We start from the raw sequence: 25,141 nt of genomic DNA on the forward strand, positions 1-25,141 counted from the left end.
ATTTTTCGTAGGATACGCGAGTTCTCTAACTTTTCTCTTAACACTACTCATAAGCTTCTGCACAGTGTATTCTCCGATCATTTTTACCACTTTAAGCCAATCTTTTTTAAATTTTTCAACATTGTCCGCTAGTTTGACATATTTCCTCAGCTTTGCCTTGGTCAAAGCCCAAAAAGTTTCAATAGGGTGAATTTCAAAGCAGTTTGGAAAATTCATCTCCTTTGGGACACATGTGACATTATTTGTTTTATACCATCCTAGTGCATCCTTAGAGTAATGGCAGGAAGCAAGATCGGGCCAAAAGATTGGAGGATTGTTATGCTGATTAACCATGGGTAACAACGTTTTCTGCAAACACTCTTTCACGTAAATTTCACCAATCATTGTGTCATTCGTAATGAATGGACGAGATATTTTCCCACATTCACAAATGGCCTGCCAAACCATTACCTTCTTGCCGAATTTTTCGGTGTAAATGGCTTTCACTGGTCCAGGGACATCCTTTCCCTTCGGTGATGTATAAAATTGCGGTCCTGGCAGAGTCTTATAGTCCAGTTTTATGTAGGCTTCGTCATCCATGATAACACACCCCATTTTTTTGGTCAGAAGTTTGTCATAAAGCTTCCGAGCTCTCGGTTTCACAGATTCAGCTTGTTTTGGATTTCGTGTTTGCTGCTTCTGCTTCCGACGGGTCTGCAGACCCATTCTTCCCTTGGCACGCATAACGTTACTCGCCGAGGTTCCAAGCTTTCTCGCCACATCTCGTACTGATACTGAAGGATGCCGCTTGTAGTATTCCTTAACCTTTTTGTCCATTGTGGGATCAACAGGCCCGGGTTTTCTACCACGTCTTGGGGCATCAGTAAATGTGCACTCTTCACAATACTTCCGCAATGCGGTTTGAACTGCTCCGACACCTATACCTTCTTCTCTGGCTAATTTTCTTATAGAGAGACCACTCACGGTGCCCCATTTGTGCACAATTCGCTTTCTTTGCTCGGTAGAAAGGCCACGCATGTTCAAAATTTCGCACTAAATGTTAGAAAAAATGACAGCATCTGTTTCTTTTGGATGTAAATAACAGGACGCGGCCAACGTTTGATTGAATACTGCACGTTATTTGAAATGATGGTTGATCGTACGTATATTTATAATTATCGGAACGGTCTATAGTAAGAAGATCGGGTACCCAACCCCAGTGGGACAAGCGTAACGCCACCACAAGCGTCCTAAGTGACGCACCCACAAGCGTAATATCCAAGTCCAGGTTGTGTTCGGGACAAAAAACAGTAGCACTACATCGGTCTCCCTGCGGGAAAGTGGGGTTGGTCGTGGGCCTCGCAAGTCCGCAACGCGAAAAACAAAAGCAACGAACGCTATAACAGAAAATTTGAACCAGCATAATCGGCAAAGTCCCAGGCGACGGAAATGGACTAACAATTGGATACTCGGAACATGGAATTGCCGATCTCTCAATTTCCTAGGAAGTACCCGTATACTTTCCGAAGAATTGAAAAACCGCAAGTTCAACATCGTAGCGCTGCAGGAGGTATGCTGGAAAGGGACGACGGTGCGTACGTATAGGGATGGGCACACCATCTACCAGAGTTGTGGTGACACACATGAGCTGGGCACAGCTTGGCCGGTTAACCCCAGAATGTGCAAGTTAAGAATCAAGGGCCGATTCTTTAACATTAGCATTATAAACGTGCACAGCCCTCACCTCGGAAGTACTGAAGTAGCAGTTGGAACGTGAATACGATCGCTGCCCAAAACATTATGTTTGTCATCGGGGATAATAACGCCCAGGTCGGTCAGAAGAAGGAATTTAGACCGGTAATTGGACGATTCAGCGCACACCGGCCAACAAATGAAAATGGACCAAGACTAATTGACTTCGCCGCCTCCAAGAACATGGCCATACGTAGCACCTTTTTCCAGCAGAGCCTCCAACATCGGTACACCTAGAGATCACCTAACCAAACAGAAACTCAAATCGACCACGTTTTGATAGATGGACGGCACTTTTCAGACATTATTGACGTCAAAACACATCGGGGCGCTAACATCGACTCGGACCACTACCTAGTGATGGTAAAGATACGCCAAAAACTATCCGTTGTCAACAACATACGGTACCGTTGCCCGCCAAGGTATAATCTCGCGCGGCTGAAGCAACCCGAAGTCACAGAAAACTACGCGCTTTCTCTGGAAGCTGCACTGCCAGCAGAGGACGAGCTGGAAGAAGCCCCTCTAGAGGCATGCTGGAATACCGTCAAGTCAGCCATCAGCAGTGTAGCGGAGAACGTCCTAGATCACGAAGTACCGAGTCGACGTAACGAATGGTTTGACGAGGATGTCGGCAGATATTGGATGGAAGGACGCAGCGCGGGCATTAATGCTGCGAAGAGCCACCCGTCAGAATGTAGAGCGGTGCAAACAGAAACAGAGACTGCAAACCCATCTCTTCCAGGAAAAAAGCGCCGCCAGGTGGAGGTGGAGTGCGAAGAACTACAACAACTGTACCGCTTTCATGAAACACGAAAATTCTATCAGAGATTCAACGCAGCCTGCAAAGGCTTTGTTCCGCGAGCCGAAATGTGCATAAGGAAGGAGGGGAATATCTTGACGGATGATCGTGAGGTGATCGAAAGGTGGGGACAGCACTTCGATGAACATCTGAATGGCGTACAGGCAGGAGACCAGAACAGCGACGGAGATGTGCCACCCCCAACGATAAGCGAAGTTAATGATGCTATCCAAAAGCTTAAAAACAACAAGGCAGCTGGAAAGGACGGTATGGGAGCGGAGCTTCTCAAGATGGACCAGGACAAGTTGGCCAAATGTCTGCATCGGCTGATTGCTAAGATTTGGGAAATAGAATGCCTACCGGAGAAGTGGAGGGATGGGGTTATTTGTCCTATCCACAAGAAAGGCGTAAAGCTAGATTGTGAAAACTAACGAGCGATCACTAATCTGAATGCCGCCTACAAAGTGATATCCCAAATAAAAATTAGCTGTCTCCACTAACCAACAGATTCGTGGGAAGTTACCAGGCAGAACCTCCAAAAATGCCGCGAATACAGAGTTCCTACGCATCATCTCTTCATCGACTTTAAAGCCGCCTATGACACGAATAATCGTGAAGAGCTATGGAGAATTTTTGACGGAAACGGCTTCCCCGGGAAGCTTACCAGACTGATAAAGGCTACGATGGAGAATGTGCAGTGTTGTGTGAGGATTCGGGTAATGGTCTTTCCTGCCTGCTGTTCAATATTGCGCTAGAAGGTGTTGTGAGACGAGCGGGAATAGACACGCGGGGCACGAATTTCGTTAAATCCGATCAACTAATCTGCTTTGCGGATGACGTGGACACTGTCGGCAGAACATTTGAGGCGGTGGCGGATCAGTATACCAGACTAAAATGTGAAGCAGAGTAGATTGGACTTAAGGTAAATTCGTCTAAAACGAAGTACATGCTAGCGAGAGTGCTGAGCGTGACAGAGCATGCCTAGGTAGTGTTGTGATAATCGACGGTGATGAGTTTGAGTTACCTGCGAGTTGGTGTACCTTGGCTCAATCATAACTGAGAACAATGATACCAGCCGTGAGATTAGGAGGCATCAGCGGAAGTCGTGCCTAATATGGGCTCCACAAAAAATTACGGCCGAAACGTCTAAGCTCCCGCGCAAAGTGCACCTTGTACAAAACGATTATTAGACCAGTTGTTCTCTACGGGCATGAGCCGTGGACAATGCTTGAAGAGGACCTGCGAGCGCTCGGAGTTTTCGAACGACGGGTGCTAAGAACCATCTTTGGCGGTATACAGGAGAACGGAGTGTGGAGACGGAGAATGAACAATGAGCTCGCGCAACTCTACGGTGAACCCAGCATCCAGAAAGTGGCCAAATCTTGACGGGCACGTGGCGAGAACAACGAACAATTACCCTGCAAATTGGTTCTCACCTAGAATCCGGTTGGTACGAGACGAAAAGGAGCACAGAGAGCAAGATGGTTAGACCAGGGGGAGCATGATCTGGCAAGTACGGAGTGTCCGCAAGATTGGAGGCGGGCAGCCATGGTTCCACTAATACGAGTTTAGCGTTTAGCGATCATCGAGCTAAATTCTCCAGTTAGCGACCTAGCGATTAGCGTCGCTAAATTTACAGTTAGCGGTGCCCACTACCCTTTTAGCAACTTTGACGTTGAACTACGTCTCTGAAGTAGTTTCGTCTTTTCGAAAAAAAAGCCTCCATGCATAATTTCAGCTCAATCGGACTTTTGCAAAATGTGCCTCAAAGCGGTCAAAGTTTCACAAAAAATATCGATGGAAAGAAAGCACAGGCAGTTCATGAAATTGTCGATATTGTAAATTTTTTTTTGATGCCAAATGTCCTAGAAATACATAAAACGTCGAGACCTAGTGTTATCTCGAACCATTTTTTTTTTTCGAAAAATTCGGTTTTCTGGAACTAACAAAATTTGCGTGCTTGAATATGGGAAAAATTTGACTTCCGAGTTTCGATTAGAAGTAGGGCTCAAAAGTTTTCTTCTCGGAAAATTCGTGTTTCTAAGCGGTTAAAATTTTACCAAAAATTTCGATGAAAAAAGAGCACAGGTAGAAGTTCATGGAATTGTTGATATCGAAAACCTTTTTTTGATGCTAAGGTACTAGTAGGTACTTACTATGGCGAGATCCTATGCCGAATCTGCCTCCAAAAAACTCAATTTTGGGCTGCTCCTCTCCAGTCTCCTCTTACACCCGCTGCTCTGGCATCCTTGTCTACAGCACACATCCAGTGCGTGCGAGGTCTGTCGGCCTCTATCCGGTTAAATATTATCTTTGCCGGTCGCTCATCCGCCATCCGTGCTACGTGGCCAGCTCACTGTAACCTGTCGTGTTTCATCAGCTTGACAATATCAGCGTTATTGTACACTTCGTACAGCTCGTGATTCATGCACCTGTGCCACACCCCATTTTCTAATTTGCCTCCGAGTATCGATCGCAGGATTTTTCGTCGAGCGGCATCCTTCCACGTCCACGATTCATGTCCGTAAAGCGCTACCGGGAGGATCAGAGTCCTATAGAGCGCAAATTTCGCCATCCGTAATAAGCCATATTCACTGCCGCAATCCGTCTCATTCCCTCACGCACGGCTCACCTCGTTGTCACATGTCACGAGGGTAACAAGATAAACAAATTCGTCGACCACTCCTCTCCACCGCAACTTATGATAAGTAACCTTTAACCGAAATTTGTGTGTCATTTGTATGGGATCCCTCCCTTACTGGAATGACAGAGGTGTTCACATGCCGAATTTGGTTCTATTTGCTTTATTGGTTCTCGAGTTGTGCAGAAATTTGTGTTTCAATTGTCCTTCCAGAATAGAGAGGGGTTTCGAACTATCTTAGTCACCTTTCCCGGCCCCTGAAGCTCCTCTATACAAAATTTTACACCGACCGGTTCAGTAGTTCGCAAGCCTCTTATGGATCAGACAGACAGACAGAGCTGCATTTTTATATATTTAGATTGTCTAACCACGCTGAAATAAAGATTTCAACCAATCAGAGCAAAGCGAAGTGGTCGAATTTCATCAAATATGGATATTTACGGATCTGAAATGATACCAAGAAGCCGAAAAAACCTCTAGACGCCTAGCTTAAAATTGCCAAATGCTATCCAATGTTAGTACTTCCGAAATCCAGATAATGCCCAAAGGCCATAAATAGACCCCATACGTCGTCCAATAATGTAACAAACAAGTTTTGGCTCTGTATTTTTCCAATTGCTGGTCAATTTTTACACTGTTTTAAATGAAAGTCACAAACTTCCTTGCAACCTTCCACTATCTCTTGTTATTGTTAAGATATATCGATTTATAAAAAGGCCTACACACCCATAAAGTGACAATGATTCTGATAGAGTTAGTGCGAAAACGGTCTTTGGTAACTATTTATTCTGGTTTCTGGGATTCATATAAATTTCGTTAAGTTCAAATGAGTTCTTAGTTTATCTTTGCTTGAATCATAAATAAGGTACGATGAGGAATTTTGTTACAGTTTCGTTGAAAAAAGAGCAGCATTTTCCAAATCTGTATCATATTTCCAAGTCGCTTATTTCTCGCTTCCCCTGCTGCAAACATCGTCTGCCTTAATGAATATTTCCTATTTTGGCATGAAAGGCTTTAAATTCATCATTTATTATTTTATAGGTGACTATTTTATAGGAGGTTTTATAGGTAATGGTTGTCATTTTTAATTGCATTTAATTTTCCATTAATTAATGTTTGATTTCGTGCCAATCAATCGTTATTTGCGGGAAGTGGTACTTCCCTCATTTCGATCGGATAAAACAGCGGCTGATGCGCATCGAGGGTATAAATAAATTAAGGAAATGTTGCACTGAATGAAACAACGTGCCGTAACTGTTTCCGTCGCTTTAAAGACGGCAATTCCGCGTGAAGGATGGTCAAAAACTTTCGAAGACGCTGAATTGGAAGAATTACCCGGTGAGGCGATTGTATGCTTCGGGAATGATTCTAAAACAACTTGGATTCTTTATTATTTAAATCCAAGGGTAGTCGAGTGACGTTTTCTCCGGTATAAATCACTGCTCCACCAGCGAAAAGGAAGGGTTTTCTTCCGCGCATCGTAACGAGTGACAAAAATGGATTCAACACAGCACAGTGAAGAAAGTTTAAGGAAATACATCATGTTTCTACGTCGTCGGCTCGGCCAAATATACACGTTGTTATTTATCATGAGCGGTTAAGTCAGGCACAAACAAATGATTCTGCTACATGACAACGCTCGGCCTCATACTGTTAAAGTCGTTAAAACATTTGTAGAAACACTGAAATGAGAAGGCCTACTTCTATTCTGCCTATAATCGCATACCAGTCCCATCTGGCAAATCAACGAGTTGACAAAACAGCACTTTAAGATATTTTTTCGTTTTGAGTATTTCATTTTTTCGACATAATGTAATGAAATAGACCTTAATCATAGCTTTTCCATTAAAAATTGCCTTTTTCGTGAAAATTACAAATGAGGAAGAGACTGATATGCGATTATTAAGGCCATCGAGTAGCAAAATAATCACATACCAGTCTCACTTTAAACCGCTCGGTGTAGGAGTAGTCATATTTTTCTCAAGTATTTTGAATATGGACAGACGCTTATGGACGCAGACAGCTTCTAAATATGCTGCAGGGAGAATGGCGGAGACGTCTAGCCATTACTTACCCTGACTTTAGGGTCGTCGTTGAAAAAGCAAAATATAAGGTTGAAGTCTTGGATTTGCTAATGAATAATTTCCTCTCTTACGTCTTCAGTGTTTCGCAATACATGCTGAATAAAATTATTCCGCATTAGCCCGTGCATTTAGCATATTAGAAAAGTGGTATTGAGGAAGAGAAGCTTCCAATTCCATTACAACAGTGACTAGGCAGAAGACGACGGTGATGAAAGGAGATACAAGCTGTTTTGAGCTAAGCAACTAAAAACGTTTTCTTCTGAGTTCTGACAATTTTAAATTGAATGATCATTTGAAGCAGATCATGCACAGGAAATTAACCCCTTCCAGACCCCCAGCAGCATTGTTCAAGGTTATCATCCCTCCGATTGACGAAACCAATAAGATTTCGGGAACGAGCTTTCAGAAAAAGTTGCAGTTTTAGTGTCTACTTAAGATTAACTTTTGTGTGGAATTTACTTGAAAGAGCCTTGCATTTATTAATTATTTGATGATTTTTTTAACAGTAAAAACTTACAAAACAGCCCCAAGTATTTGTTATATGGATTGAAGCAAAAATATGGCCATACTCAAAAAAAAAATTAGTGGGACTGATGTGCGATTATTTTTACGATGGAACAATTTGACTTCACATTTTTTTCTGACTTTTTCAAATAAAACATACTTTTTTGTTTTCTTGGAAGCTGGCTGCACTGCCCACAACAAGCACGCAGTTCATTCTTGCTCTACGTTTATTTTCATTCATTTAGTGGTATTATTAAAGCATAAACCATACAAGTTCTTAGAAAAAGTAAATTTGTGCGTGTTGTATACGTAAGTGATAAAAGCAAGTAAGTTAAAGTGCATCTTTTAGTGAAAAATCAATAAAAACGCATATTGAAAATGTTCATACAAATTGTGTCTAAAGTGTCAGTGTGAGCAGGATAACACAATTCCGTTCGTAGTAAAAGCATGCGAAAAGCGCTTTATTCTGGTTCGACACGAACGACGTTGCTAGCGAGAGGAAGAAGGAAACGCACGCGAAAGAGACAACACAAGCTAAGTATCTCTGCTCTTATTCGCATTAAATGTATTACATGCTGTCGTATACTTGCGAGAGCGCAAGCATAGAGCTTTCTGATAAACCAGTCACGCACACTTAATGCAGTTTTTACTTCTGCTGCTTTATCGGTAGTCAAGTGATGGAATCTGCTAATGTTGCACCGTAATGTGAATCATATATACCTACTTGTGTTCGGATTCAAAAACATAATCCGTGGAGAGGCCTACAAATTCAGTCCAGTCCAGTCTATTTTCAATTCAATTCAAAATTATGTAACATAACAAGTACAATTTGAGGGCTTTGTGACCTTCATGGACGTAAATTTATAACCTGAGCTTTACGTCGATGAAAGCTTCGTTTAAATGACTGATTTCATTATTTCTAATAGGAATTTAGAAACTTGTTGCCATGGTCACGTGTGCAGAACCACTAATACTGTGGCGGGATTCGTGTGTGGGGTATTGCATAGGTTTATATGTTTCTTTTATAAAAATTACCAGCTGACAGTGTTCTATTGAGCATTTGCTCTAGACATTCCTATGCATTTTACTGTGTTCAAGTGCGCGAGATTGAGAGCTTTTCACATGTGTTGTTGCAAACAGCAACCGCTTACTGGATGTGTGGACTGTGGTTACGTCTGCAATACGCAAACTACACAAGTGCGTGTAGAGATTTCTGTCAGGTTTTGGGCATTTTGTTTTCATTTCATTTTATGATTTTCCTAGCTTTTGAAAAATAAACTTGAAAAATTATGGAATTCGGCAAATATTGTAATATATTAACATTTTTCAATTGATATTGTTTAAATCTTGGAAGTAGACATAGCACGAGTTTATGTCTATTATATTCAGATTTTGATTGGTTTGGCCTTTTGTAAGTAAATTCTGTTTGTACTTTGTTTAATATGCATATTTGCATTTTCTTCAAATTTTATGCTTCGAACGTATGGAACTCTGCCAGTTTTTATATTCAATAGGTGTATTAGGTTACTCATCTATAAATAGACTTGCTAAGGCGATATATAGGAATTGCATAATTTATAATACAAACCACGCACTCGTGTACGTGGACCCAACAGTACCTTTACTGTTGGTTTAAGTCGGTTTCAAATCGTTGAGTTTTACACACTTTTGAAATTTACTAGGCAAACCATACATTCGTGCGCGGCTCCGACATTAGTTGTTGGTTTAACTCGGTTCCATTTTTTAAAGTATAATAACTTTTGTATTTCTGTCAAGCAAACCACAGACTCTTTTATGGGTGGTTATTGTTAATGTGTGGGTTAAATCGAATACGCGTCGTGTGGTATAATATGTTGCATTACACTGGGTTATACCGCACATAGTGCCTGGCTCCCATAGCATTTTATATTTAGTTTAAATCGGTCTCAAATCAGATAGTCTCTTAACAACATACAACCAGTATACGGGAAACATCGTTAGTCGATCTGCTAGGCATAGAATCAAATGTCCCGGTGACATAATATTTGGAGACTCCGCGTTGAGACCATCGCATTTCCTCTTCGTAGCTTTCGTAACAGTTGTTTAAAATAAATCAATGGGAGCTACGCTTCGACTTCATAAGGAAGTATCCGGGGATTTGAATATGCTCAAATTTAGTTAAAGGTCCGGTATTCTAGCGTGTGCTTTTTTGCGGTATTACATCATTAAACAAAATGATTTCGGAACACGTTATGATTTTCGCCGTGAATATAAAGAACACGTAGGCGCGATATTTGTTATGATAAACCCGCACACCGAGCTAAGCGCATCGTTTACCAAAACGAAACCTGCTGCAAACCCTGCCCTTTTCTCCAACATCCCAGTGATTTCTCGTGGAAGTGCAGAGGTGTTCTCGGCTTCCAATAAAGCGAGTATCACGTCAACATATTCCTATACACTCTCCTTCTTTGACCTGCATTCGGATGCGGCCGGCGCTGGTATTGCCTTATATAAAGATTAAGGTCACCAGTTTTTACACATTGAGGATGCATGTTAGTCCCAAGCATCATCCGTTGGTTCTCTGTGTAATTACAGCTGATCTGGCAATAACGGAGTAGCAACCGCGGGCGGTCAATCATGCTCATGCTCATGCTCATGCTGAAACATACTTTTTTGTTTCCTTAATCGGTAGTAGAGCAAAAAATGGATGGAATCTGATATTCAACTTAAAAACGATGAAGATCCATGTGGGACTAGTATGCGATTATAGTATTACATCATTCGGCAATTACTTGTTTCGTTCGATGGCACATGGTCTGGTTGATCAGCTTATATAAAACCATCGAAAAATGGCTTGATTCATGAATAGCCTTAAAAAACGAACAATTTCATTGTTAATTTATCGAACTTTGCCATAGAGATGGAGCAAATGGAGAGATGGAGGCAATAGTTTGAATGATGACAAGCAGTTGGTTTGACTATTTTACACAGTAACCTAAAACCAGTAAAAAGTTTGTTGTCTTCATACATGTTTTCAGCAAGTTTATGTATGTTCATATTTGTAAATTTCGTAACTAATAAGCTTTTCGCTACTTCTTTCGCAGTTAAAAAAAAAACAAGAAAGGTCATGATCTATCACACTTAGGCGTAACATCCAGTTACAGTTTGGTATTATTTCTATTAACTTTTTATTAGTTTGAAAGTAATTTTACCACAATTAATAAAATGGAATAATATGATTAACATGAGTTGAAGCAAATAAGCATGATTTGAGGTAGAATAAAATATCAGATATAATTAGGAATATAACTCAAAAGCCTTACAGCCATCATTAACTGTGGGGAACAATCAAAATACGTTATCTAAATTGTAAACAAAAATTGAAACTTACGACAAACATTATTAAAAATTGATAGACTATAAAATAAAATAAGAAAAAAAGCAAAGCTTAGGTGCTACATTCCGATTCGGAACTTGATCTTCTGTTTGTTATACACAGACTTCGCAGCCAACTGTTTAGAGAACAGGACAATTGCGGGGCTAGTGCTACGATCCTACTGACACTAACAGTCTCTCCCGAGCCGAGACTCGAACCTACGACGACTGGCTTGTTAGGCCAGTATCGTACCTCGAGACCATCTGGGAGACGAAAATAAAATAAGAATAATAAATGAATTTAGAAACTTTCCAAATGATGAAAACAGTTTTCTTTGCCGTTACGACACAGCGTAAATTTTTCGAGAACGCTCTTACCAGTGTTATGTAGCGCTGGAAATAATTGGCTGTTACAATATTAGAGATTATATTTAACAATGCGAATGTAGATACGTTTGTTTAACAAATTCAGCCAATTTGTGAAAGATTGAATGCAAGATATTTGATTTTGACGTTGACTAACGTCTATATCGAAGTTAGGCCCCTGAATTTAAAAATCTAGTAATTCAACCAGGGAAAACCAGAGAAAAGTGGTCAGGTTTTGAGCGCTTATTTTGCAGTCATCTATAATCAGGTTTTCGAGGTTTTGGCATCAATCGATCAGAAATTCTTTTACGGTTAAATTTATGTAACAAAAACAAACTATTGTTTGAGATACACTATTGAAAAATTGGTAATTAATATCGATTGTCTAAATCATACCGCGCAGCCAATCACTACCTCTCTTCCCAAGCACAGTCGACACTAACGGATACAATCGATTTGACTTTGTTGTTATTGTTGTTGTCACTTTCTGTTTCCGATGTTTATGCTGCTGCTAGCGGAAAGCATCAAATATGCATCTTTTTGTTGGTGTTAATTTTACGACAGCGGCCGGCGCCCCATCATTCTGATTCCAAAACCGCACCAGTGACATGCGGACGCTAGGTGATAGCAGCTGAAAGGAGGAAATACAAAATAGTACCGGTCATCTCGTGCCGGTTTCACCCGTAATGCTGGTGGCTTTAGTAGTAAATGGCTACTGCAAAACACTTAAATGGCTGGAATTCTGGACGGACTAACCAGGAAACTATAATCGGCAACTGGCACCTTTTGGTGCCTCTAAATTTTGTTACAGAAGCGGCAAATTGAATTTTCTGTTTTACCAAATGATGCTGCTAGCGGAAAAAACCTTGCAAAAATGCATGTTTGTGTTGGTGTTAATATTATGACAGCGGCCGGCGCAGCTTTCAAGAAACATTTGTCTCTTCCATTCCATAATTTGCGTAGCCCATCCCTCTTTTAATTTATCTGACGAAGCCTTGGTATAAAACGTACCGTTCGAACATTTCACCCCATCAGTTTCATTACTAAACCGTACCGGCTACATACGGACGCTATCTTGAAAGAATTCTAAACGGACTGACCAAAAACATGGATATATTCGGCACCTGGCCCCTTTTGGTGCCTCGAAATTTTGTTACAGAAGCGGCTAATTGAATTTTCTGTTTTATTACAAAATGCTGCTGCTAGCGGAAAAAACCTTGCAAATATGCATCTTTTTGTTGGTGTTAATTTTACGACAGCGGCCGGCGCCCCATCATTCTGATTCCAAAACCGCACCAGTGACATGCGGACGCTAGGTGATAGCAGCTGAAAGGAGGAAATACAAAATAGTACGGGTCATCTCGTGCCGGTTTCACCCGTAATGCTGGTGGCTTTAGTAGTAAATGGCTACTGCAAAACACTTAAATGGCTGGAATTCTGGACGGACTAACCAGGAAACTATAATCGGCAACTGGCACCTTTTGGTGCCTCGAAATTTTGGTACAGAAGCGGCTAATTGAATTTTCTGTTTTACCAAATGATGCTGCTAGCGGAAAAAACCTTGCAAAAATGCATGTTTGTGTTGGTGTTAATATTATGACAGCGGCCGGCGCAGCTTTCAAGAAACATTTGTCTCTTCCATTCCATAATTTGCGTAGCCCATCCCTCTTTTAATTTATCTGACGAAGCCTTGGTATAAAACGTACCGTTCGAACATTTCACCCCATCATTTTGATTCCAAAACCGCACCAGTGACATACGGACGATACGGATTTTTGCTATAAAGGTTTACAGCTATAGTAATTTGCTAGCAGTTTCGTCTAGTGCTAAAACGAACATATTGAGAATCTTCGCAATGTCTCGACACATGAACATGATCTATAAGCGCAATTCTCGGAAGCGTGCGAAGGATCGGCAGAAGACGATTTCTCCGAAGGTACGAAGAACGATTGCTGGGCAAGAACGAGATCAAGACGACATGCTAGGGGTTAGAGGTAATACGCTTTTAACTGATTGGGACGCTGGAGAAGGACCTTCGACTCGAGGTAGGAAATTCAATTCAGTTTATAATGAGGTCAGCAAGTTTTCACAACTGCATATACTTGTCGCTGTTATAACATGTTTTCAAGCATATAAATTTGATAATATCTATATTATACTCGGTTTTTGTACCTCTTATTCACAGTAAGGCAGTAATGTAGAGCTCTACTTACGGCTGTACATTGGCCTACCCGATCAAACGATTATAACAAACGGATAACACAAACATATCTGAACTTGATAGAAATAACAAAGCCTGTAATATTTTTGATATGCCAGAATGGTAAAAAGTACAAAATTATATCAAATTCTGTTACCATACACTTGAATGTTCAAAAGTGTGTTTTGACGTTGACTAACGTCTATATCGAAGTTAGGCCCCTGAATTTAAAAATCTAGTATTTCAACCAGGGAAAACCAGAGAAAAGTGGTCAGGTTTTGAGCGCTTATTTTGCAGTCATCTATAATCAGGTTTTCGAGGTTTTGGCATCAATCGATCAGAAATTCTTTTACGGTTAAATTTATGTAACAAAAACAAACTATTGTTTGAGATACACTATTGAAAAATTGGTAATTAATATCGATTGTCTAAATCATACCGCGCAGCCAATCACTACCTCTCTTCCCAAGCACAGTCGACACTAACGGATACAATCGATTTGACTTTGTTGTTATTGTTGTTGTCACTTTCTGTTTCCGATGTTTATGCTGCTGCTAGCGGAAAGCATCAAATATGCATCTTTTTGTTGGTGTTAATTTTACGACAGCGGCCGGCGCCCCATCATTCTGATTCCAAAACCGCACCAGTGACATGCGGACGCTAGGTGATTGCAGCTGAAAGGAGGAAATACAAAATAGTACCGGTCATCTCGTGCCGGTTTCACCCGTTATGCTGGTGGCTGTTAGTAATAAATGGCTACTGCAAAATACTAAAATGGCTGGAATTCTGGACGAGAATAATCGGAAACTGGTACCTTTTGGAGCCTCGAAATTTTGTTACAGAAGTTTTGTAAAAGGAGCGTTGCAATTCCCTCTACTATTTGCTTCAATGGAATATTTTTTTTTTTTTGAGAATACGGTAGTCAACGTCATGCGGTCGTGTCTTGAATACCACCCTCCTACTTTTTTATTTTAAAGGGTAGACAGCAATACAACATATCGTTGATTTCACAGCCTTCTCACAGTTGCTAGTAAAGTGGTCCATTCTGATAAACCAGAGCACTGCCGATATCGGAGAAGTTCTTAGCATTTTCTAGAATCGAAAAACCTAGCATACAAAACCAAACATAAATCGCTTCAAGGCACCCAACAAATCATAATCTATAATAAAAATATGATTCCATCGAATGAGTTACTCAAAAGCAAACGAACTGCTTTCATCTATTTCAAAACCATCACCAAATGATTCCCTGTGATTGATGACTACATTATCAACTAGATTATGTCTGTCACAACCACAACAAACAACTGAACCATAAGATCAGTGACTAAACGCCTCGATGATTCACTAGCTGCATTCGAATACGATTACCTGTGACCGATTTATTGGCCAGTTGAACCAAACCCACAGTGTTGGGCACCCCTCACGTGGGTAAACAACAGCAACAGGCTAGACTGGACGTTCCTCGCCAAATGAAACACTTTTCGCAACAGGTAAATCATTTTTTATTGTACCTGATGTTCCTTATTTCTTATCGCGGCACTACGGGCTATCATGATCGGAGTTCGTTTTTTTTTTCTCTGCTGTGATGGCTTACCGCTTTCTGCAACAAACCGTCAGCTAGCCAGGGCCAGTTTACAAGCGGTGCTGCGAAAACTCAGACGCTCGTTAGTTCGGGGGGCTCGTGTGTGTAAAATTGAATCAATCAGTGTGAAATAGGTCGATTTTAAGCCGCTTGTTTTTCCTCTCGGTTAGCCCGGGAAGCATGTGAAGGGTAGCGATAATAGAAAAGCATCAAAATGACGGTGATGCAACCAACGACTTTGACCGTAGTGATGGATACCGTTAAGACCGTCGAACCCAGCCGGTTAGAAACGAGGCCGAAAAGTGCTGCTCCTAATCAATTGCAAACAGAGACCTTCACCGGCGACCCAATCTCGTGTGAGTGGTTTAACCATTATATAAATAGCGGGAGGGATTATCCACTTGAGCAAGCTGTACTAGATGATGCATACGTGACTACTCAGGTGTACATCTACTCAAAAGTGCGGTTGAAGATTCCTGTGAATGGTTTTCATAGCTTAAGCCCTAATTATGGGGAGCATCGCGAGCAGTTTGTCAAACTATCGTCAATCATTAGTCGTGCTATTCTTCAATTAATCTTCTTGTGTTGTGTTTTTTTTTTTCTCTTGCAGGTTTAAATTTATTGCCAGTATTAAACAATCTCAGGTGAGTGGCCTCTAGCTTTAGTTTATGAATAGATAATTAGCAATAAAACGCCATCGATTGAGCAGGTGGCTATAGCACCAACATTTGCGTCACATTTCGGCTGTTGCCATTCTAGGTGATGCGATACAACATTCAATTTACAGCCCAATACTAATATACGGATCAAGATTTCTGTTTCGGGCCTTTGGCGTACGGACCGTCACTGATAATGCGCTAAACTTCAAACGCTCGAAATAGATTGCATCTCTATTGGATTATTACACTTGCTAAGGTGATGATGAGTTGGAAGATACACAAAGACACAATGATACAGTTTCGAGTTGTAATTGGATTACTTTTGGCAGCGCCGAGTGAAGGAGAGGAGAGTGTTTTTTGGGGATAAAAGTTCCTTTAGAGATGGAAGAAAATTTAAAATATTAAAGCTATGGCGAACAAATCGTTAATAGGAAGAACACTTTAGAATTTATCGAAGTGCTTAGAACAAATCGCAAAACTCAAACATAAACGCAAACAGACGATAATTAAATGCCAATAATAAATATAAATAACGTTATTAAACTATAGATAAAAAGGGCTTCAATATTATAAAAACTACCAAAATTAGCAAGTTTTTAAATGACTTAAACCACTGATAATGGAATAATGATCATACATTTTTATTTTTTCATATTCGATTTTTTTTTTAATAGGTGATCTATTTCTGTAGAATACTCACGTAGTTAAGATTTTTCAAGGAAGTAACGATGAGGCAAACAAACAACCAAAGGCGACTCATTTCCTTTCCATCATCGGACTTGTACTTTCCGTTTGTTGTCATCAGTTTTTTTTTCGATAAGATAGAGCGCGCGGTGGCTTCTAACAATACGCATGACAAGGGAACGAAAAGTGACGTAGAACGTTTCTGTAACGTGACTCCGTCCGTGTGTCAGGTTGTCATCGTTTGACAATCGTACTTTTCAATCGACACTATAGTCTGTAAACAATCCTTCACGAAAAACAAACGGTAGCCAAACTGTTTGTTCGACGCTATCGGCGGTTGTCAATCGATTCGATTGTACTTTACACCGGGACGGCTGGGCCAGCTAGCGGCTTTACGTTGGCTTAAAAATCATTTAATTTTGACGGAAAAGCATAGATAAATCAAAACGAAAGTTAATCAGTCAAGCCATTAGCGGGCCCGACTTTTCACGGCTTAGGTGGAGATTAAATCACGCCTGTTCGAGATAACGCTTCTTCAAAGGCAATGATAACGGAATTTTGGCACCTTGCCGCACGTCATAGCTGTAGAAAGAAACGAGAGAAAAAATAAAATCCATCAGCTGTTTGCTCCGAAGCATACATACTCCCACAAACACAGACGAAGCGGTTATGTTGTACCCGTGACGGTGGTTTAAAAGTCTCTTCATGGGAGACATGCGCGCACCAACAAAAGCACGTGTTACGCGACAATATTGCTCACCCTTTTCTCGCCTAGCCTACTACAGCCAACAACTCCGGCAGCGGTACACGCGTTTTCGATTGCTCCTGCCGGTCTCTTTCTGGTACTCTCTCTTGCTCTTGGCTCTCCCGAAAGCTTCCGAATTAAGAACATGTGCGACACAGCGTGCTGCGAGAGCTTTGCCGCGTACAGTTTGCCCATAGGAGTTTAAAGTGACTGCACGGGACAGGGAGAGCGCGATAAATAGGACGGTGAACATCACGTTGAACTTTAGCAAAATTAGTTCACACAAATTGTTTACGAAATGAGTAATAGCTTTGGGTGCCATTTGTAAAACAAGGCAAAGCGGGATTCATCAAATCATCAGGAATTTGAGTTGAATGAAAATCAACTTATCTTCTGCTAACATTCATTGATAAGTAAACTGTAAAGTAAAAATACTCAAAATCATGAGATAAAACGCTTCAGAAAGCGAAAAGTCAAATATTTAACGGAAGTATTATTATTCTGACAGTATGGAATTACCGCTATTGTAAAATAATATCTAAAATAATGAAAAAAAAAAAAACAGAATACAGGATATAGGCAGTTTGGTGAATAAAAATATCAATTATTTTTTAGAAAGCAACTACATATAAGAATCAGTGCAATTAGTAAACTCACAGTACAAATATCCACGTAACTTGTATAACTTCGTGTGGCAGGAAAACAATCACGTTGAGAAGAGTGCATAAAAATTCAGGAATTGCGTAAAACCGCTCTCTTCCAAAACGCAAATATCAATAAAAAAAGACGAACAAACTCCACAAATCAGTTCAAAATAATCATAAAACGCTAAAAAACATAACCGCTAAAAATTGGCAAAGGACACGAATAATAAATAGAAACATATAAAGTATCAAACGTTTCATGCAGTGGTTTTCTTAGTTAGGTTTTCTGCGGCTGCCCTATATGTTTAAAAATCTGCCGAAGAAAACCGCTGTCGAAGACGTTCGAAACCCTAAATCACTGGTCAACACAGGTTCACTCTTAAAGCTCAAATCGCAAAAAAGGAAGTTTATGGTTATTCAATCTTTCCTGTGAATTCTGGTGTCCCTAACCATTACCGTTTTTAGAGACACAAATGATTTTTATCGTAAATATAACGTTAAAGCGAAGAACCCTGCGAGCAATTTCTATAAGACACGCTCACTTAACATTTCGGCCGAAAAGTTTATAAGGTAACACAGTGAAAATATTTATATTATTATTACCGTTTTTATAGTACTCTTTAGGTTTTTTTCTCTCAAAATAGGCCTCAGTTTCGGTAATCACTTCATCATCGGTCTTAAATTTCGTGCCAGCGAGCAATCTTTTGAGGTCTGTAAACAGAAAATAGTCGCTGGACGCCAGAGCTGCAGAATACGGTGGATGCGATAGCAATTCGAAGCTCAATTTATGCAATTTGCCATCGTTTTCATTGATTTGTGACACGGTGCATTATCTTGATAAAACGGCACTTTTTTCTTCGCCATATAGGGCCGTTCTGAGCGTTTCTGTCGCTGTTGAACGCCTGTCCTTTTTGGAGATTATCAATGAAATCATTCCATGCGCATCCCAAAATACAGACGCCATAACCTTGCCAGTCGACTGTTGTGTCTTTCCACGCTTTAGATTCGGATCGTCACTCGCTCTTCATTCCGCTGACTTTCGATTGGACTCTGGCATGTAGTGATGGAGCCATGTTCTATCCATTGTCACATATTAAAGCAAAAACTCAACTTTGTTGCGGTCAAACAGCTTCGTACACTGCTCCGAATCATCGCCACGTTGTTGTTTTTGGTCGATTGTGAGCTCGCGCGGCGCCCACTTTGCACACAGCTTTCGCATGCCAAAATATTCAGGCACCTTATGTCAAAAACACGCTTTTTCGATATCTTCAAAGTTTCAGCTATCTCGCTCAACTTCATTTTAAGATCATTGAAAATTATTTTATGGATTTTTTTATGTTTTCTGGAGGAGCAGCCTTTTTTTGGATACGAATCCCCTTCGGCTTCGCACCACTCCAGGACATAGTTTAAATAGTGGCACGGAGCTAGATCCGGCCAGAAGATCGTAGGTCCCTCATGTTGCTTCAACAGAGCAAGTAGATGCTTTTGTAGAAATCCTTGAGGTAGATTTCCCCGTTTACAGTCCCGGTAGTCACGAATGGCGCACTTCTTTTGCTACATGAGCAGATCGCATGACAAATCCTCTAACTTGCCGGCCTTGAATGCAGCGCCTTACGTCGATCAACTTTCTTTAGCGTCCATGATGGCCGTGATGAGCAACTGGGAGAATCAGCATTCCATAACATTACCCACACCACGAGCATTACCACGTACTGCAAGCTACCATGTACTCTGTTTTGGCAGAATTTCTGATGGGTCCACTGCTCTACTGAAGGGGTTTAAGCCTCTTCCACAGCTGTATGGTCAATTTCGATTACATCGATGTCACCCGCAAAGCCAAGAAGTGATGGTGTCGTTTCATTCCACGTTTGCTCTTCGTACTGCAACTTGCCAAGGCAATGTTGAACAAAGGCTCCGCGCGCGTCGTCCAACTTCAGTTCATCCAACATGATGAAAGCAGCGTCATTCGAATCAACTTAATCAGGTTTTCCGAAAAAAAATTTCTAGCGTTATCTGGCACAGTTCATTTTGCTTGATTGAGTTGTACGCCGTCTTGAAATCAACGAAGAGATAGTGATTCTGTAGGTTGTATGTCCGAAATTTATTTTGGATTTGTCGCAAGGTAAATATTTGATCCGTCCTGGAGCGTCCCTCTCGAAATCCAGTCTGATGTTCTCGGATAAAAAGTTCCTCCAAATCTTAATAACAGTATGCAGAGGAGCACTCTATCATTGCTGCAATCGAGTCGATGGCCATTCTTGGGCAAATAAGGCTTCCAGCCAGTCGTTTGGCACTTGTTTATTCGCCAAGATTCGTAAAATGATCGGTATACTACCTCACTAGTGCCGCGATACCTACATCTTGTGTTGGGGCTGCACCTACTGTGACAAGATGCAGCCTCGTAGTCATCCAGGTGCTTCATTATAGCGGTATCCAAGAGGCACCACGTGGAGGTACACTATATTACCCCCCGCACATTCCATTACATTTTTACTAAAAGTTGCGGGCTGTAATTCTTCTTTTCTTATTCTATTGCCAAAATTGAGAGAGTAGGAAACGTTGACTTTCAAGCATTAACCTTCAAAAGTTTTAATTGTAAATAATGAGTTTTTAATTTGGTCGGATTTGTAGGATAAGAACTATGGTTTTTACAGAAGTCAATTTTTGAATCTGTTTTTTTGAAAATTTGGTTCATAGAAAAAAAATTGTTTGCTTATGTTATGTCAAAGTTCAGATGAGCTGAGAATCAAAATGCAGGCTGAAGAAAATAACATAAAAAATGCAAAAACATAATTGCGAAATAGAAGAATGGTGGTATCGAACAGAACTTTCCTCCAGCCGCACATCGACAATATGCAACACGCAACATTTGCACTCTTGATATCTGCTTCCATCCGACACGAGAACAATTTGATTGTTTTCGAAATGGTGCATGTTATAGTGTTGCACATAACACGCGACGCATCACGGGACAAAACATCATGGTCCTTACAAACGGGAAAAAGGATGTTAATATTATCTTTAGAGTTGATCGGCTCTCGGCCATCCCATGCGCATCAACAATTAATGACTACTAATAATGAAAAAGAAAAAGAGATACAGCTTCGTACTTGGGAGTTTAGCAATTTCCCAGTCTATTGCATAGTTCAATTTCATGGAGTTGATTGCCACACTCGATTCATTAATTCTTCCGTTCTCTACCGCGTTTTTGTGCTCCTTCTGGCAAACCTTGAATTTACGGTGAGTTTGGCCGATTCATACCGCGGGCCAGTTTTTACACGGAATATGGCAAATTACCGACCTTTCATCTAGCGCGATTTTATCTCAACGTTGCAAAGCGAGCGTGAAGCAAAACCTTTGTCCTTCTTTCTGCTTGAGAACGAGACATATGCTACGCTTCTCAAGTCTTTTGCACACACGCTTTCGAGATACTCTTTTTCCTTCATGCTTTCCCCTGAGTAGCAGCAAGCACGCACCGACACGAAAAAACTCTCTTATATTGCTACTCAGCGATAGTAAAAGAGTACGCAAGTTCCTGCAAGCGAGTAGGAATACTCGACTAAAACTGCTCGACTAGGAGAAGTGCTTGAAAAACTCTGCTCGAAAACGAAAATGCTTTCTTCATCTACCCGGTTTTGCTTCGTGCGCCGACAGCCGAACGTGGGGGAAGAATCTGCAGAGTATCGCATACTGGAACGTGTAGGGTACCGGACTGCTATAGTAAGTTTTTTATAGCAGTCTAATGCGACACCAGCCAAAGCAAACCACTACCGAAGTAGTCCGTTACCCTAAATATTTTTTGTACCTCCGATACTATCGTGATGCATCTCAAAACAATTGTACTCGGCTGGTTGTGCTCGCGAGAAGGGGACCACACGCGAGTAAAAAGAGGGCGCGCTCGTGTGCATATGGTCTCTGGAGCGAATGCGTGCAAGTAAGACAGCGAGAAATACCTTGAATGGAGAATACTCCATATCGGCAGCTGCGAGAACCTCACTTGAGATGTTGCATGATGTTCATGAATGAGACTAACAACACTGTTTTATCTTCTAATGCACACAAATGGTTCGTCATGGTTTGTCGATACTTTTTTCGTTCATGTTAAAGTAGAATTTTGTTCACAAATTCCGCATCGTAGCCGTTTAATGCCGTTAAAAAGCTGGCTTGTGGATTTCGACCCTATCTGCATCGAACTCCAATTTGTCCATCGGTATGTTTAACAAACGGTGTGCCATAGAATGGAAAGCGGCTCGCTATTGGGCACAAAAATGGTTTGAATCTGCCGTGATATATAGGTCTGTAGATGTCGGTTTACGGTAGAGAACGAATTTTATGGTATTTTTTCCATCTACTTCTTTCTCAACCGAAAACTTTATCGAGCTGTGCAGCGAGCAGTGATGGAAACGAAACGAATATGATGCAATCGTCGTTTATTCATCATATGTGCACTTCACGAAGTGTACAGGCCGGGACTAAACTCGAATCCTCTCAACCCATAATGAAATGATGATAGGGTGCACAGGTTTCTGGGAGAAAACAAACACATGACTAGACTACATCAGCTCTGAGAAGCGATTCGATCGTTGCGTTTGTCTTTCCATAGGCCGGTAGTTACGGGAAGAAAGGATAGCAACAGGAGAAATTCATGTCGCCTGAACAGCAGCAGAGGTGTGGTGCGGTGAGAGGGAATGTGTGGGGGAAGGAACTACTTCAGCAGCGGTTGAGTTTAAGCGAGAGTAGGAGAGCATACACTGTCATTTTCCTTCTTTTTCTGACAAAAAATCATATTCATGAGTCAAAAGAATAAGGATATAACAAGTTCTGATCGCTCTCTGTAACAGAGACGAATAACTTCATATACCGAGTTGTGCACATTGAGAACCACGTATTGTGGTGTACACTAATGAATAGACATATGTCGTAAAGAGGAAAGCAAAAAGAGTGCACCAGCACCGATACTTTGTTTTTCGCATACTGACGACGATGTAAACGCATCCTAGGCTTGTTTTATATGTATTCATTAATCGCTAGAGGTGATTTTTTTCCTTCGCTGGCAGCGAGTTCAAAAGTTACGTGGGAGAAGCTTTTCCTTTCCGAGCTCTTCTTCGGAACCGCTCATTTATAAATCGGCTAAAAGAGGTGAAAGCTTACTTCCTCTACTCTGTCCGAACGTTCACCTGTAAAGCTTACCCCCAAACAGGAAACAGTTTTGATTCATGGACACTTTCGAAACGGTAAGGTAGCATTGTACTAAATGTTCTCTTGGGCTGCGAGGTGCTTCAGTAGCAGGAACGCTAGAAAAAGGGCGGTGACGTCAAACGGCGCGAGAATTTCACCCCGCCGTAGCTCCAATCTATTAATTTTTCCACGCTTTTACCATGGGGCACAGAACCGTTGCCACAGTTCCGCCAGCAGAAACAGATTTTTTTTCCCAGTCGCACATGAACAATATGCAACACGCGACAGTTGCAGTCTTGGTATCTGCTCCTTCCTACACAACAACAATAGGATCGTCTTCCTTCTAAGTTGCAACACGAGACGGTACGTGTTATAACGTTGCGTTTGTGAGAGGTCTATCGGCAAGCTACGCTGGATGCCAACACAAAATGAGAATTATTTTTCGTATTGCGAAACTGGGATAAACTAAAAGAACCTGAAATAAAGGCAGAGTTAGTTAGAAGATTGCTCTAAAATTAACAAGCTCCCGAAAGTTTTATATAGCCTAAAATCCGTATTGCCATAATAACGATCTAAATCAAGTCCAGGCATTAGGAAAGTTTGTCAAAATTGAGAGAACTGAACTTAACAAGCAGAGTACACTGAAAAATTCAAAAACAAGTAAAATATATTTCCGAATGCAGAGAAAATGTAACCAGAAATGTTACAAAAATGCGGAAACATGATAATAAATCGAATGATAACAAAACAAACAATCAAGGAATATCGACCATACTTTAAAAAAAAGAAACAAAAATGTAACAATATTAAGAGAGAAACTTTAAAATCACCGGCAAAATACAACAACAATCGATTCATGAATTGTTAAAACACAAATAAAGTGGATTGATAAAATGTTCAGAAACGTAGAAAAAGTTGTCACAATATGCATTATAACTGAAAAGAGAACAAAAATAATATTGAAGAGAACATTTCTATAACTTTTCATTACGACTAACTATTTTTGGTGATTTTTATGAAAAGAATCATATACCTGCTGATTTATATAAAAAAACTCATACACCTGCTGGGTTTTCAGCATATCAAATAAAAGATTTCCAGTATCGTTGTTGAGCATTCCATCCACGATGCTCGAACAGTAGACATTTTCTAGGCAATAGAATTGAGACAATATAGAAATAGAAAACGAAGCAAATCTAATATAAAAAAGTCTAAAAAAAAACAAAATATCCAATCCCGGTGTCAAAATACTAAGAGTATCAAACAAAATTCACAACCAGTCGTACACCAAATTGCTCTCCCCCTGTACTACTAAAATAGTAACACGAAAGCATTGCGAGCATCGCCAATTTTTGAACCAATTCTCAATGGGTTAACTTCCATTTGATAGAGGGCATCAATCGTAGGCACACAGTCCTGCACATGTATATATATTCATACAGTTTGCATGATAGAGACAGAGAGAATGAGAACGAACGTGAGTCCCCTCGCTAAGGGATAATAGTTCCATTCCGGTGGCAGTTCGCGAGCTATAGAAAAGTTCCTATCATGGAGCAGTAGGATCGACCAAAAAGTTACACTTTCACTTTTTCGGCTCGAAAAAAAATTTCTGTATCGAAGAACTGATAGTGCTCACATCGTTTCGAAGTGCAATAGTGGTGCCGGAGGATGGTCGTCATCCTACTTAGCCGGGAAACTAGTAGATTCACCCCTTCCGGTGCTACGTTCAAGGTAGAAGCGGCGAGAAAAAAAACCATCAAAAGCTCCCGAAAGGATTATGCCCAACATCAGCCTGCCGCAATTTTCTATTAGAATTTCTACTCCACAGTGTGACGTTTTCGATTCAACAAATAATCACCAGAAGTGTTTTCTTTTCGAATGGTTTAATGTGAAAATCTTTATATCATTAGGAAAATTTACACTCGACTAAGCTCAAAAATGTTCATAATTTCTTGGTGAGGCGATAC

At 40.7% G+C, this 25,141-nt stretch overlaps 1 protein-coding gene across 6 annotated transcripts in view; it reads left to right on the plus strand.

Moving 5' to 3' along the window:
- LOC129732524 (inverted formin-2) overlaps positions 1-25,141 on the plus strand; it is a 179,183-nt gene that overhangs the window by 131,330 nt on the left and 22,712 nt on the right. For 5 of the 6 annotated variants that reach the window (XM_055693473.1, XM_055693474.1, XM_055693472.1 and 2 more), the window contains one exon: positions 15,875-15,908. In XM_055693473.1, the coding sequence (XP_055549448.1) occupies positions 15,875-15,908 (34 nt within the window). Of the gene's footprint in view, positions 1-15,352; positions 15,621-15,874; positions 15,909-25,141 lie in introns of those variants that run through there. The other variant, XM_055693478.1, reaches the window with a different exon arrangement.

The sequence above is a fragment of the Wyeomyia smithii genome, chromosome 3 (genome assembly GCF_029784165.1).
Source record: "Wyeomyia smithii strain HCP4-BCI-WySm-NY-G18 chromosome 3, ASM2978416v1, whole genome shotgun sequence".
In the NCBI taxonomy this organism is placed as follows: Eukaryota; Metazoa; Arthropoda; class Insecta; order Diptera; family Culicidae; genus Wyeomyia; species Wyeomyia smithii.